Source organism: Cloeon dipterum, chromosome X (assembly GCF_949628265.1).
Source record: "Cloeon dipterum chromosome X, ieCloDipt1.1, whole genome shotgun sequence".
In the NCBI taxonomy this organism is placed as follows: Eukaryota; Metazoa; Arthropoda; class Insecta; order Ephemeroptera; family Baetidae; genus Cloeon; species Cloeon dipterum.
The window spans coordinates 7,847,879-7,864,518 of NC_088790.1; the positions used below are offsets into that span (position 1 = coordinate 7,847,879).

Genomic DNA, 16,640 nt, shown 5'->3' on the forward strand with positions numbered 1-16,640 from the left:
TTTTAGAAGAGTGCGTTTTAAATGGTGAGCACTGTCTCCCCATTGGAATTCATATTTTGTAACCAGGAATTTCCCCGTCACAAGGCAAACACCGCGTCGAGACGAATCAAAATCTTCCAAGTCAAGAAATCGAAAAAGAGACCACACGTGAATTTTCCTCTTTGACTTTTAAAGAAAATACAAAAACACGTCCATACCTGGAGCCATTGAAAAAAAGATTTTCAAATTTTGCTCAGCATGGATCCATTTAGAGGAAGTGTTTAATTCCGTCTATTAGCGCGTGATTCAGCTTAATAAAATTTCAGTAAATTAATAAACTCGTTTCCCCCGGGCGGCGACTTTTCACAGAACGGCTAATACATTCAGACGTAAATTACGAAAAAATAAGGATCTAATTGAGGAGGAAAAAAAGGCTTCTCCTCGGGCGCGATAAAAAAGGCAAGGTCAGCCCTCTTCTCGTTTTTACAATTTGTGCCTGGAGCGCGCGGTTGGCCGTGTCGACGAGAGCGACGGCGGAAAGACGCGCGGCGCAAAAAAATCCGATATTATTTAAAAGAGATCAAATACGCTTTGAGTGCGCGTTAATTAGAGAGCACTCAACCTATCATTATTTGCGCTGCGCGGCCGAGTGTGTTGTTCAATTAAATAATCGCTTTCGAATAACACAAACACACAGCGCGCAGATAAGAGCGGAGCGGAGAGGAGGCGGAGAGTGCGAGTTAAACGAATAAATTTCACACATCATTAGGATTTTCGTCGCCTCGCGCGCGCGGTCAATAATACGACGTGGTGTACATGGGCCGGCCGCAGCCGTCGAGAGACGGAAAATGCAGTAATAAGAGGACGGCTGAGCCGCACAGGGGCAGGCAGAAGCAGCCGCAGCTGAAAATAACACGCCGCGCGCAGACGTCTTCTACCGCATGCGGGAGGCGCTCTCTCTGCTCGGCCGCGTCGCCCGTGCGCTGCATATGTATAATATATGTGTGTATACGAGCAGATAATAATATTCCGCGCTGCTCGTCGTCGTCGATGACTACTTTGCTTGCTTCACACACCGACCGACCGACACATGGCAATCTTGATGAGAAGTACTAGAGAATTTATCACCCTCTGCCAGCCATGAAAAATCAGCCTCCAGTTAGCCCAACTTTGGCCGGGCCCACCGCAAGACCCCGCCGTGATCGATCACGCCGGGCTCGGCGGTTTGCTCCCGAAGAACGCCACCGACCGCCGGGATAAAATCGCATTCCGATCGGGGTGTGCGAATGCGAGCCGAGGCGGGCGCAAAAATTTTTCCGACGCCGGCTGGAAAATTAAAAGCGTGTCTGCGCTCCGCAGCACGCGGTCGGCTGCCATTCGCAACGGCAGATACTTGTGGTGGGCCGCGCCAGAGTGGCTGCGCTTCTCGTTGGCGGCGCGAACGAGAGATTTCAGGGCGTCTCTCCTCTCGTTTGTCGCGGCTTGCTTCTCGGCCGGCAGCTCGGCGAGGTTGGTACCGTGTCGTGACGTTGGCTGCGCTTACACATTGTTAGGTTGCCGCTCGTGTTTCAATTGTCGAATGTTGGGGGCTGCCGACGCGCTCTCGTGTATTGACGGCGGCTCTCTCGCACCGTTTTTACGCAATTCAAGACCGATTCTGCAGTGTTTCGCCGATTGGATACGACCCATTCGGCTGCCGAAAGTGTGCTCCGACGTGTTGGGAACAAATAAGTAGTGTTGGTGGTGTTCACGGCCGAGAAACTGATACCCACGAGGAGGTGCGTTTTCTCGGATACTGGTCTATGCGATGCTGAAAGCCGTTGCTAACAAATTCAGGATTAGTCGTAGGTGAGTGCCACCATTCGACCGGGACGCGCCGAACGGGCCGAAAGTTGGCGGGACGCGTCCGGGCGGCCGAACTGCTCGTCGCCCGCCCGCCGACCGCATACTAATTAGGCCAGGCGGCATTTAAATTAGCATGACAATGCGGCTTATCGATATGCAACCGAGCCTCTCGCGCGCGGCGAATCTGCCGTGCGCAATTTGCATTTTCGGCCGAATTTATACATTCACGGTGTCTACGTGTTTTGCGTTGACGCATCGGCTATGCGCACTCAGTGAGTGAGAACCAGTTTCTTCCGTCTGCTCTGCTCGCTTGTCATGGGCCGTGCCGCAGACTGGTGAATTTTAAGCAGCCAAGACTTTTTTGCTCTGAGCAATCCGACCAGCGTTTATATACATTGCGATTGTCGAGGAGCCCGATCAAAAAACTAGCTCCGAAGAGTTAGTTCTCGCGCTTAGAGGGAGGTACAAGGTCTTCCACAGGCTCGTCACACACACACAATGCCCTCGGTGCCATTTTCAGCAGCTTCCTCGAGCTTCGGGCTCGTAGGTTGCGACAGCAAAAGCTATGCCAATTGGATAAAGAGGAAGTGGTTATTATTGTCCCGTTAGTTTACCCACCCACCCCTAGAAGTTTATCGGTGCATGGAGGAGAGAAGAGAAAAAGAGATCACGCACCCTGCCTCCCCCACCCACTAAAATGGAAAAAGTGTGTACATTGATTGTGTTGTCGCTCACTCCACTCGCTAGCTCGCCTCCATGTTTACGGCAAGTCATCTCTTAGGTAACAACTGGTCCGGCCTCAATTTCAACCCTCCAAGCGCATTAATCCGCTGGTTACAAAAACCCGTTGTTCTCATCGCAGCTTGTGAATGATGTGTGTGTGGGGGCGGTTTAAGGGGGGTTGTTTTCGAGTTGGAAATGGGACTCGATGCCTGTCATTGAGAGGATGATAATATCCGGCGGTTGCTTTTATTTAAATTGCACACACGGCCCAGCGAACGAGCGTATCACGAACGATTCGAGGGGTTGAGCAAGAGCAGGCTGTAAATAATGCAAATCATGCGTTGGTTGGAAAGGTGCAAATTTCCACGTCAAATCGTTGGTTTCCTCCGCGAGAACTAAACGAACTAACCGCCTCAGGCCGCCACTCAAGTTTAGGAATGCTTGTGTAATTCCACGGTGCTATTATCGTAAATCATCTGGTGCAGCAGCGATAACATCGAAATTAGTTATAGTTCCGAATTGAAAATTATGAGCGCACGAAGGCTGAATCGGACATAAATATATTTGGCACCGCAATAATTTATTCAAAGCACGGAAATGACAGAGATGGTTGCACCGGAAAGTTTATAATTTACAAACAAAGGTTTCAGCTCAGCTTTTTAAAAAGTTTGGTAGCGAAACTGACAGAAATTAATGACAACTGATTTTAATATTAAAAGAATCCTTACAGCTTTTATCACACACTATATATATGTCTTTTATTGTCTGCGACAGTTTATCATTCTTAGTATCACACTGATTGTAATTATCTAGTCACGCACAAGGTTGAAATACGAAACCGAAAATAGACCAAGTAACTGGTTTTCAACTCGTTGGCCAACGTAAAAAAACTAGTTTTTCTGTAAACCATTATTTGCTTGAAGCTTAAATATTCATTTAAGAGTTGCTTAAAATCTTAAAATTAACTGCACACTATTTTAGTTTTAACCTAATCGAAGGAATTTTTTCAATCTGGAATCAGGACTAAACTTTAATAAGGGGAGTGATTTTATGTTACAACTAGACAGCAGAAATTTGTTCACTAACTATTTTGAAGAATAAAAAAAAAAAAAAACAATTTCTCATGCGACGAATTGCTTTTTTAATCACCCGTTCTATTAAGAACCGGGTAAGAAGAAAATGGCTCCCTGATCCTGGCCTCTTTGGTTTCTCTAATGATCACTAAGTTAATTTATTAACTCTGTTTGAGTGCCACATTTAATAAAATGAATTTGATAAGCATTAAAATAATAACGCACACAACAGAAACTTCTAAACCGCCACGTTGATATTACAAGGAAATTGCCTTTTTCCTACCGAGGCTAGCTGAAATTTCGTGTTCATCTAGTTGATTTACTCTACTTCCGGCCCTCGGCCGTAGAACAGAGGAAAAGTCATTAAAATAATATCGATCATGCAGCCCCACGGGTGGTCATGCACCTAATTGAGTTTCCCTTGGCCAAAGTGCTAGGCCACTGGTCATTTGTGGCTCGGGCGGCTCTTGTGCACGGCGCCGAGCGCGATAAATGTGCACGAGGCGGTTTCACACGTAGCACACATTATGACAAACTCGTTCACACGGCCAAGTGTATCTTGTTTGGAAATACATTCCGCCTTTAATTCCGCCGGAAACTCGTCACTGTCCGTCTGGCGGTGGTGAATCGCTCGCGCCGGAAACAAATATTCAGCGGCGCCTGTGATCGGATTACTGATTGCGTTCGGGGACACTTGGCAAGCCGAGGTGGTATTGATTGAGCCCAAGTTTACACAACTTACACTTACAACAGTCGTCGGCGCGCGCTTTGTAAACAAGCTAGAGCAGCTAGACGCGCGCTCATTACAAATTACAAGGCTTGCAGACCGACAAAAAAGTGGACGAGGGTGCGTCAGACGCAAGCGAGCTCGCTCGCACGCTCGCGCGGGTGCTTTTAAAGCGAGCAATCCCCGAGAGGCGTACGAGCCGAGTTCTGCTAATTCGCGCACTTAGCGTTTGTTTCCCGATCTCGTGAGACTGCTGCTGCCGCCGCCTGATTAGATAGTGGAAAAAACACGAGCCCCGGCGCTGCCGATAACATCGCCGGAAAAGGCCTCCTGCCAAACGCCCTGTCGATTTTTGAAGCTCGCCGTGGCGGCCGGGGTAACTGTGTTGTCACCCGGGGTCAATATTCGAGCTCTCGACAGAAAACACTCAAGTTTGAAAAGTCTTTACAACAAGCAATAATTGTGAAAGAAACATTTATCTTTCTTCATGAAACAAACAAAACTGATTGAAACACGATTTTACCGTAAATTCAATAAAATAATGCTCCACGCAGCTTAGCAGAAATGTGGTTAATTTTCCTGGATACTAAAATAGGAAGCATAGCGTTGTCTTTATATTCTGGTTTCATTTCACTTAAAGAAGCGTTAATCATTTCCATTAACTTAAAAAAGGAAGTAAGGAATATTTTAACAGCAAAAGACTTAAAATCGTTTAATTTCTTTCTTACGTTATGTATAATTATGTTCTTTTTATTAGCTCGAGTAACATTCACCGAAATCTTGCTCTCACCCGCAGTCATTTTATATCTCTACAGGAAACTCGTTCTGAGATTGGTAAATCCGGAGAAATAATGTTATCTACTCTACACTGTTCGTGATTAATTTTTTGTTACCATGTTTGCGAGGCGAGATAACAAGCATGTAAATTACAAACCGAGATTGGCCACTTATATCTGACCATGTATTTCCTTGTTATTAATAAATTAGAATTTAATGTTGCTAAAAATCTAGTTTACTACTAGTTTTTTCTTGGTTTGAAGTAACTGAGGTTTTATTACGTACAATTGAGAGTAGAAGATATTATCTTGGATTGAGCAAAGTAAGCCACACGTGCTTTTTCAGATTATTTTTTGTCTTTTCAGAAAGATATAAAATAATTTTAATTCTAAACAATACTTCTCGGATGTGTGCCTTAAAATTTTTAGATTTTCTAGACGCTTATATCTATCACGCTTTAAACATGCTATGCTGATAACTAAAATCAGACAAAGTGAAAATTTTGTTTTGGAATTTTGAATGATCACAAGCTTGATTTTTATTGATCCTAATTCCTAATCACATTATCAGTTCGTTATTTCACAATTATGGCGTACATAAACGACTGCTGAGGGTCAAAGTGGGATTTTCAAGTCATAGTCAGTCTTTGTGTCTCAAATGAAGCTATTGTTGGCAGTAAGAGTAAATGTAATGGCGCAAAGGGCTATTATTTACCGCTGAGAAAGGAATTTTTGAAAGAGAGTGGTTTCATAATGATGTCAAAATGTTCGAAATAGTTTCAAATGCTTGTTGGAAGACATCACGGCCTTATTTGTCTGAATGTTTTCTAATGTTACATAGGCTGAGCGTGATTTAGAAGAAATATACCAGCATCGTTAGTTTTAAAGATATTTAAAACAAGAAGCCGCATCCCCTAATCGTTCTCTGTTTGCCTTTTGTTTCAGAACCTAGAATGTTGGGATCTGGAGGCCCACGCGGGCCGGCAGCGAGTTCAGCCGGCACTGTGCTTGAGTCGTGGTCGTGCAGCTGCAGCCTAGTATTTGTCCAGCAGCAGCAGCATCGTCCGATCAGGCCGCTGAGTGGTTGCCTCGCGTTCGCCAGTGCTGCCCAGGCCGGCGCAGCGCTGTTTTCAAGTGCATGGCGGAACCAATGAGAGAGAGTCCGCTGCAGGACAGCAGCCACCGCGGAAAGGTGGCAGACCCCTGCAAGAAGCTTTTGTCCTCGAGTGCAGCAGCCAAGCAGCAGCAGCAGGGTGGTGCGCGCGGCGGGGCCGATCCCGCGACAGCAGCAGCAGCGCCAGCCGCTAGTAACAATTTCGACGACGATAATGAGTGGGACATCGGAATCGGCAACCTTATAATCGACTTGGACGCCGACATCGAAAAGACTCTAACAGTCAAACAGGGCAACCACAACAACAACATGGCCTCGACCGGCTCAAGCAGCGCGGCCGTGGGTGCCAAAGGAAAGGTGGCCGCCACGTCAGCGGCCACGGCGGCCGGCGTCGAGCACTCGGCCACCGTCGACAAGGGACTCAAAATGAAAATAAAGCGCACCAAGCCGGGCACCAAGGAGGCCAAGCACGAGATCGTCAAGGCCCCGACGGTGGACCCCTCGGGCGTGGCGACCGCCCCGGCGGCCGCGCCTCCGCCGCCAGCGGCCAGCACCAACGGCGATGACTCCGCCGGAAAGGCGGCCAAACACAACAGCGGTGGCTTCGGCTCCGGGGGCGGTGGACAGTCCCCTGCGGTCGTCGTCGGCGGCAGCCCCTCGTCCGCCAAGCGCGGCAGCCTCGGTGGTCACCGACGCGACAAGAGCAAGCACCAGCTGGCCAAGTCGTCGGCGGACCAAGTGAACGGCGGCCCTCCGTCAGAGCCCCCGGGCAGCGTAGCCCCGGTGGTCGTCCCCCAACCTGGCAGTGCAGTGTTGAACAGCAGCAGCCAAGCGGAGGCGGTGGCGCAGACCTCCGCTGCCCCCGGAAATCCCCAGCCCCCGTCCCCCGCGTACCCTGTGCTGGTGGCCGCGGCCGCCGCGACCCCGGTGGGGTCCCAGGCCCTGCCGACCCCCGCCGCCAAGCTGGCACCGGCCGAACTGGCCGTCTCGGCCCAGTGCGCCAGCCCTGCCAAGACTGAGGACGCGTCGTCGTCCCCGCCCCCCAGCAAGAAACTGAAAACGACCCCCGCTGTTAGTTGTACGACTAATGGAGTGAGTGATGCAAAGGTAATTATTATTAGCAGCGCAGATGCGTCGTCTTCTCGTGCTCGTGCTTCTCTTCACCGCGCGCGATAGAGAGAGAGAGAGAAAGAGATCGACTCGTTGTTTATCCTTCGTATAACAAGCTGTTAAACGAGCAAAGATTACACCATTAGTGAGTGATTCAGCCAAGCGGCGAGCGAATCGCGAATAATGCTCTCTCGCCTCCGCAGTGTCTCATTTTTTTAATTGCCCAGCGTTAATCGGCTTTGTCGCGAGCCTTCAAGTTTGTTTAACGTCGAGTGTCAACATCTCTGCACTTCTTGCTCTCGCAATTACTCCACATGATTGAATTTCTTTCTTTTTTTAGAAATGCGAGAGACGCGCTGCTTTGCTTCCTTTTACAGCCCCGACCTTCGTTTATTGCTCCAGGGTTGGAGTAATCGCGTTATCGTTTCTAAAGCAGCCGCCTCGATTTCCCATAATAGTAAATCCGAGCTGGGGTTATCTCTCTTTCGTTTCCACATTCGACGGTTTGTTTGGCAAATTTACGACTTATTTATAGAAGTTGAAACATAGACCATAAATTATTTCCGTGCATTGCTTCGCGAGCAAACAGAGTTTCTCTGTGTGCTCGAGAGAAACGCTGGAGTTGTCCTAAACTGTCATTACCTACATGGCAACAATCCGTCGTCTGGCGAAACTTTTTGCAATGCCACTTTACTCCGACTTGAAAGTCTTCTTCAGCTGCGAGAAGTGTCAAATCAGTGATTTCGCAGAAGCCCTTGAACGGTTAAATGCGGATTTACTTAGCAAGCCAAGCATTTCTGAAGTGATTAAGAGGCGTTCGCGAAAGATGGCGATAAATATTTGCCACCCATTTATCGTGTTTTTATCAGGCGGGCGACATTTCTGTTGACACAAAAGAGCAATAACTCAGTGTATGCACAAAGCTCGCTCGTGAATTCCGAACCCAGGTTGGAAAAGCTGCCTGCATACAAAGGCCTTACACTTACTTTCACTTATTCACTTGATATGCATGTCACGGGTGTCACGGTTTCCATTAGTTGTTTCATGAAAATAAATTGTTTCATACGGGTGCAGCTTAAAAATGCAAGGTTGAGCAAACAACTTGGCTGGCCGGCCGGCCGGTTGCCTGCCTGCCTGACTGACTGCTGAATGTCTTACTCGTACCCGCGGGCGGGCTCGCATTTTTGCTCACGCTCATCTCGCTACAAATTGCACACTAATTTCTCACGCCGGTGCGCCTTGACGATCCCGATTTGGAATGTGGATTGCAAAGTTAAAAGAGCCGGCTCGTTTGCTTTATTCCCTCGTGTTTTTTTTCGCCACCGGGAGTCTGGTGTTTAATTTCTCGGAAAATATTTTCTTTTCTCCGCTGGATTAGCAGCTTTTCTATAGTGTCTTTATCTCAGGTCCGTCGACCCCTACGAATTTTTCTTATCGCGCGTCGTCCGTCAGCAGGCCGGTTCCAAGGTCATGGTCACATTACGTGATTTTCCGGCGGTAATCAGGGCGCCGCCTTGTGCCATGCGAATCGATTAATCTGCCGACCCTGGCTTCAATTTCGAATTACACGCGTGTGGCTAATTTTGGACTCGAGCAGAGCGCATCAAGTCGGCCAGCCATTTTGTTGTCGAGACGCGGCCGCGGTGATACCGTCGTAATTTTTTAATTTGCAATGCTACGAGGAGCGATATGTGTCTGCTAAACCGCGCTCGGCCACAACATCACGTCAATACGACCGTATCGATTGCACGGCGCGTGCATCACGGGAGGAAGCAATTAGCCGCATTTCCGGGCCGCCTCCCGCTCGCTCAAATTTCGAGCCGCAAAAGCATTGCGCGAGATTAAAAGATGCGTGAACGCGAATCAGCGACACCTGCACGTCAAGGGGTAATCGATTCGCACGGGGTGAAAGAGAGCAAGCAACTCGAAATCTGCCCATCGCATTAAGTAAGCCCCGTTGTCTGGGGGTTGGTCGGTCGGCTAGCTGACTCTCGTTGGTGAGCCAGAAATCAATACTACGGTGGTTGGTTGGTAACAGCCAGCTAACTCTCATGAAAACACAGCGGCGGCACACGACGCGGCGGCGATATATCGGTGTAGTATTATTGCACTGCTGAAACCGCCCGCCGGCGAAACATTTCAATGCAGAATTACGTGCGCTTGCTCTCTTTACGCGAGGCTGCTCTGTTTTCTTTGCCCGCCGCTTTGCCCTAATGACGAGGGGGCTTGGGAAAAGTTTTTGTCGCGACTGACGCCCTTTGTGAGGGAGCGAGCGTGTGCCGCAGTCGACGGGCGGGCGGGCGCGCAAATCTGCCTGCCTGGCTGGCTCGAGTGGAGTTGTCGCAGACGGAGATTTAAAGCGTCGTTAAGGGCCGACGTAAAGACTTAAAAGTGGCAGCAATATTTGTAATTAAAAAGAGGCGCGATTAAAGCGGCCGATTTTGCTTGTTGTGATGAATTATTTGCCGCAAGGGTCGATAGTGAATAACGAACGCCCGCGGAATAATCTCATTTGCAGCGGTGTGTGCACTCCGAAACAAAAGTGTGCTCATGGGTGCGCGCCGCTAATGGATTCTAAAATGGAAATGGCACGCGGATTCCCGTGGGCTTAGTGGACGAGTGTAGTGTGTGTTGTTCGTGGACCTGCCGACGGATAAACAATTACGCGCGCGGCTCGTTCCGCCTCCTCGAGCCGACTAATTGTGATTAATTTAATCGTCATTTGTCGGCAGCTGATCAGATAGATGCAAATGCGATCAGCGCTGTTTCGCAATATTAATCAATGACGCCTTCCGCCGCATATTGACCATACTTTATTACGTTTGTCAACACGGTGCGCGCGCGCTGATTGATTGCACGTCTTGCTCGCTCCCCGTCGCATTAATCGGCTGATATGTGTTAATAAGCATGAATACATATTATAGAGTGTATAGTCAGCGGCGGCGGCAGCAGCAGCAGCAATAATTAATGCCGCGGGACCCGGAGAGAAGAGCTGGCCGCGTCGCCCGCCCCTTCTCACCCTGCGCCTGCCGCCACCCCTGCAAACGGCAGTAGCGGCCGCTTCCGACACCCCTGCCAACATCCACACCGCACCGTTGGCAAATTTTTCATGCTGCTGCGCGTTTGCCCGAGAATGATACGTGAAATACACACATATGCACATGTCGGACGGATGAGCGTGCACACAGCAGCCGGGCGCGCGAACACACAATATATATGTACATATTTATGCAATGACTGTTGTTGTTGCTCAACACGAATTGTGGCAGCTGAACGTGTTGCTCCGCTACGCGATTTATTCTGAGCACACTGAGCAATTTTTCGCGATCGTTGCCGCCGACAGTCGTTACAACGCGGGCAATTAAGATAGCATTACGCGGGTTCAAGAGCCGCGAGATAATCGTCTTATCATTTTGACACATAAAGATTATACAATTGCGGCAATAAATGCTGAACGCGTCGTCGGATTAGTCGCCTTTGCTCCCGCTTAATGCGTTTTCCTCTCTCTTGTCCTCAGGTGGATGTGAGCGATGTGTGTGTGGGAACAAGTGTCGGCACCATTACAGAGCCAGACTGCTTAGGCCCTTGTGAACCAGGCACCAGTGTCACCCTCGAGGGTATCGTCTGGAACGAGACAGAAGGAGGTCAGTATCTTTATGTAATAATGCAGCGACGCTTCACGCTGCCGCTCTGTTGTTGCTCCCTGCTGCAATGGAGGCACTCACTGGAACGCCAAGATGGAGCCCGGAATATTAAATATTTTGCTCTCGCTAGGCAGCGCACGTTAAATTGCATTAAAGTTGCATGTCATGATAAGTTCAAAATCGTTGTCTTTTATTATTGCTAAACAAATTTGTTCTGTTCCTACGCTCATGAATATTCAAGACGCCGTTCAAAAGTTGAACGCTGAAAAGCAAAGATGCTGAGAGTTTGAGATTAAAATTAATGTATGCATGCTATGCATAGACATGGGAATATGTATAAGCAGACTGCACCTACATAAATTACGTGTTGTACGCCGCCATTCTCAAATGAAATTATCTTGCAGGTGTGCTTGTGGTAAATGTCACATGGCGTGGCAAAACGTACGTGGGAACTCTACTAGACTGCACTAAACACGACTGGGCGCCACCAAGGTATATACATACGCACACACGTTATTATATCTCAAATGTTACAACAGCCAATGCAGTGGTTGGCCTGCGTCTCTTGTTACGGACGTGTTTTTCTATTTGATTGGAAATTCTTTCTCGAGGCGTTGCCCTCCTTTTCATGTTTTTATTTTTTCACCGATTTGGCTAGATGTCAAAATAACAAATTGGTTTCCTCAAGGTAACACAATCACACTCAAACACTATGGTACATAATTAATCACCTAGAAGTGTTACTCGTTTATTATTGTTTCCTAACACGCGCGTCAAAGAGCAAAGCGGTATTGAACCATTTATTTGTACGTTTCAGATTTTGCGATTCACCAACTGATGATCTCGACGCCCGAGCGCCCAAAGGTCGAGGGAAGCGAGGCCGCGGCTCCTTCTCGTCGCCTGCAAATGATCTCAGCAACTTCACCGAGACTCGTTCCTCGGTGCACAGCAAACTACGCAACGGTGCCAAAGGTCGTCGCGGAGCTGCAGGTTCGCCGGCGCCGCCCTCCGTGCCCGTCTTCCCTCGACCGGACACGAACAACAAGCGCAAGGGTCGGCCCAGCGAGACAGAAGACAGCAATGGCGGTGCGGCTGCCGGCAAGCGTAGCCGTTCTGGCTCAAGAGGGCCGCCGGTTAGTCCACCGGCGTCGCCTGTGCTGCTTGAGTGTCCCGAGCCAAACTGCTCCAAGAAGTACAAGCACATCAACGGGCTCAAGTATCACCAGTCGCACGCGCACGGCGCCGCGGAGGAGGAGCTCGACTCCAAAGACGCTATCAACCTGTCAGAAAACGACGAGAGCAACGCCGAAGTGCCCTCCGTGCCGCCGAGTCCGTCGCCGGAAAAGTCCTCGCCCAAGGTTGAGATCAAGAAGGAGTGTACCCCAGAGCCACAGGTGCCTTCACCGGTGCCTGCTGAGCCTGAGAAGGAAGTGCTTGTTTTCAGCGAGGAGCAACCCGTGGTGCCGCCGGTCGCAGGCTCGTTCGCCATTGCAGCCAAGCCCGCGACCATGCCCGCCGTAGTTCAGAGGACTAGCGCCGTTCTCAACGTGCCCACTCCTCCTAAGCTGCTCCAGCCGACCGTCGCGTCCGCTGAGCCTAAGCTTGGTGACAAGTACAAGGTGAAGATCCCTACGCCAGTGCAGCGGCCGCCCGCCACGCCCATCACCACCATCAAAGCTGTTCAGCCACTGCCCGCCGCCGCCGCTCCAGCCGCCGTCAAAGACAAGCAGGAGAAGCAGCTGCAGCAGCAGCAGCCAAAGTCGCCTGTCATGCCGGCCAACCTGACACCTAAGAAGAAAACGCTTCGCAAGTCGCCAACCGGCAGTCCGCAACCTGAGCAGCAGCTTAATGGACTCGTGTTCCCGATCGAGCCTGCACCGGCGTCGCCCCTGCCGCTTACCCAGCAGGCTAGTGAGGGCCGCGAGGAGGTGCAGAGTCCGGCCTACTCAGACATCTCGGACGACGCGGCACCCATCGACGCGGAGGTTAAGTCACCGCCCAAGGGTGGCGACAAGAAGTCTGACGGCCAGACGCCTATAAGCGGCTACGGCATGTACCCTTACTACGGCCAGACGCCATACCTGCCGGTGAACGCCGTTCCTGTAGCAGCGGCGACGCCGGCCGATGGCAAGGGTAAGGAGGACAAGGAGTCGTCCAAGCTGGATAAGGACAAGAAGGAAGAGTTTGTGGCAGCTGGAAAGCCAGGCACGACGGGTGTCCAGCCGGCACAGACAGCTCCACACTACTATCCGCCTTTTGGCTATTACCCTTACAACATCGACACGACGGGCTACCCGATCGCGGCGGTGATGGTCGACAAGTATGTGGACGACAAGGAAATCAAGATTAAGGAAGAAAAAGTGGAGAAGGAGGGGGCCAAGCAGGGACAGGGTGTGAACAAGCTCGTGAAAAGTGAGGTGAAGGACAAACAGAGTGAAAACCACCAGATTCTGAAGGAGAGCATCGAACTGAAGAGTCAAATGGGCGAGAAGAAGTTCTTCAGCCCGTATTACGCGTTCGAGCGTGAAACAGACCTACAGTCGATGCGCAGGTATTACTCTGGGCAGCCGGACAAGCGGAAGGATGTGCAGCCGCTGGACGCGACCGTTAACAAGGACGCGTCCGGTAACAAGAGCTCGAAGTCGACCAGCAAGCCGCCGGTCGCGGCCAAGGAGGACAAGAGCGAGAAGAAGCAGGAGTCAGAGAAGAGCAGCAGCAAGCAGGAGGGCGTGAAACCAACCATGGAGACGCAGGGCCCACCGCCGCCGACAAACTCGTACGCCTACTTCAACCCCAACTACATGCAGTCGGCGCACTATAGCACGCTGCCGTTCGACCCAAACCACCCGGTGTACCGCGGCATGAGTCCGATGCTGGTACCGGGGCCGTACGGCGCCACACCCTACTTACACCCGCCAATGCGCTATCCAGGCCCTGAGGACCTGTCGCGCGGCCCACCGCCGGCCGCACCCACCAAGACGCTCGATATGCTGCAGCACCACCCCTCGCAATACGCTTACTCGTCGCACAAAATCCACGAGCTGCAGGAGCGCGCTCTCAAGTCGCCGACGCCAGGCGCCAAGACCCCTTCCAACCCGACGCCACCGAGCGCCGGGGGGCCACCGCCCTCGTCCGTCCCGGGGGGCCCCATCGCCACTGCTCCCGGACGCAGTGGGCCGCCGAGACCATCGTCCGGGGGCGCGACGACGCCGTCGGGCGCGTCTACCACCAAGATCGCCCCGCCAGCGGCGGGGGACAAAGACCCTCTGGCGCCGCCTCCCATGCGGTCGCCGCCCCCGCAGCGCCACGTGCACACACACCACCACACGCACGTGGGGCTCGGCTACCCCATCCTGCCGGGACAGTACCCGAGTCCCTATGGAGGTAAGCCCGTGCTGAATGATTTCGAAGATTCATCTTATTAACTGGTCAAACTGACTGAGCGAGCTTCAAAAGTTAAGAAAAGTTAGTTTCCACTTTTTCCGTATTTTGGTATTAGAAAATTTTGTTTGTACATATTTTTTTCCATACTATCTCCCTATGTTTGTCCTTGTGTTTAGGTTCTTGTAAGTTTACAGCATGTTCTAGTTGGTTGGGAAACTTGGTTGATCGGAAATTTTGTCTTCAAATTTTAAATTAAAACAATTTCAACAGAATCTCGTATTATGACATTTTCCAATACATATGCACGTTTTTTGGAATTGTTGAATTAACTTTTTTCAACCGCAGTAATACTTAATAATTAATATCAACGGTATTATCAGTTTTCGATAAAATTGTGGCCATTTTAACTTTCACAAGGCAACCTTGTCTTGTGTTCTCCATGCTCATACAAAAATATAACTCATAATTGCGGTGAAAGAAAAATCCATTCGGCAACTCAAACACCATAATATTCATTAGTGCACATAATGTTTGATTTTAATAACAATTTAGATCTGATCTCGAGTGGTAAATAAAGTCTGATTGTCCAGGTTTTCTAGTCCTATCCTTAGCGTGATGATTGCTATTTTAGCCAAATTAATTAAGTTGTGTCATTTTTTCTTGTTGCAGCGGCTGTGTTGGCGACCCAGCAGGCGGCTGCTGCATCAATAGTCAACCCTGTCTACCCGTCGGCATCGACTCCCAAGTAATATGTGACTGACTTCGCCAAGAAGTGCACACAAACTTAATACTTGTTGACGGTTCAGTAACGGAACAAGATCTTTGTGCAGATTATCCAGCAACCAGACACTTAGCAGGAACAAATTGACATTATAGCCTCCTAATTTTCAATTTTTATCGGCGTGAGCTTAAAATTTAGTAATGGCTGTAAAGACTCCACATATACATTGCTCTAAATACATATATATTTATGATTTTTATATAACATCCCCCCCTCAAAAATAGCTTAAATTGGAATATTGTATAATCTGCAAGTTTTGGTTTTGAGATGCTCTGCAACTCTTCGGTCTCAAATCGAATAAATGTGCGGGAGTCAAAACTAAGCTATGTGCACCTCCAAGAGTGTGAGGTGGATTTTGAAGCTCTCATTGTGAATCTTACATGGGACTCGTGGCTTGTCTTCAGTTTTTCTGTTGTGTAAACAAACCTGTATGACAAGTTAGCTGCGAAATTGTGGACGGTCGTGAGATTGGTATCAAGCACCATTATCCGCTTAATGTTGCATAATTATATTAGTGGTGCATCTGCGTGTCAGCAAAAGTGCGGAGTAATTGTAGGAAATGTAGGAAATTGTTTGAATGGGTCCACAACGAGAGTTGCGACTCGTTCAAACCATTTCGGATTTGGAAAAATTCCTATTTTAATCGTTTAATGGTATCATTGTTTGTCTCTCTCTCTCTCTCTCTATCTCTCTCTCTCCCTCTCTCTTGAATTAAGCAAGATGAATTTTAAAAACAAACACCTGATTTTGTTACGCAAAGCCTTTTACCGGAACCTGAAGGCTGACGTTAATAAACGACTTGTTAGGAGGCCTGTACAATACTCAAGACTATTGATAAAAGTGAAATTACTATGGTCATGCCAAAATATCTATGATGTATGAGTTTGCAAATTGGTGCACGTCTTATATATTGTAATCATAACCACATCTCTCGATAGCTTTAAGAATTTTAAGCGAACGGTAACCAGCTTGTTTGTAACTCACCGCTGCATACTATTTTGGAAAGTTGCAATTTCTCTCTTTTCAATGTCCATTTCTTCAGGATTGTACACGGTGCTGTTAATAATGCATTTAGCTGCGTGTGATGAGGCGTGATTGCGAATATTTCACGAGCGGCTCGGAACACGATTACAAATAATATCTCTTGCTTGTAAAGTGACAGAAAAATGAAGAGATCCAAGTATCCCATGTTAGATAAGTGCATGTATGTATAAAATAGAGTACAGTTGGAAAAATCTTGATGTGATCACAATTATTCACTGCATAGTTCTTAGAGAAATGATCGAATCGATATAAACTATTGCATAGAGAGCGCAATGATTGAGTAACTTTCCTTGTCGAGTTAAGTGTAAATGAAGTGAAATAAAATATTTTTGTTCATTTTAATTGTTATTATAATGCTATAATAGGCTGTCGATCAATAATTTGTAATGTACATGAATTTTTTTAGAATAGAAATAAAAGAAATGTTTTAATTCAATAAG

General features: G+C 48.8%; 1 protein-coding gene across 3 annotated transcripts; it reads left to right on the plus strand.

The window, feature by feature from the left end:
- The first annotated feature begins 1,510 nt into the window (after nt 1-1,510).
- sbb (scribbler) lies at nt 1,511-16,639 on the plus strand. Of its 3 annotated transcripts, none has more exons than XM_065493615.1 (6): nt 1,511-1,827; nt 6,069-7,344; nt 10,865-10,991; nt 11,396-11,483; nt 11,809-14,456; nt 15,045-16,639. In XM_065493615.1, the coding sequence occupies exons 2-5, from the start codon at nt 6,262-6,264 to the stop codon at nt 14,414-14,416; spliced, it is 3,906 nt and encodes a 1,301-aa protein (XP_065349687.1). In that variant the 5' UTR covers nt 1,511-1,827; nt 6,069-6,261; the 3' UTR covers nt 14,417-14,456; nt 15,045-16,639. The 3 variants fall into 3 exon arrangements, with proteins under 3 accessions (XP_065349687.1, XP_065349685.1, XP_065349686.1); XM_065493613.1 differs by having other exon boundaries at nt 11,809-14,375; XM_065493614.1 differs by having other exon boundaries at nt 1,511-1,757; nt 11,809-14,375.
- The last annotated feature ends 1 nt before the right edge of the window (nt 16,640 follows it).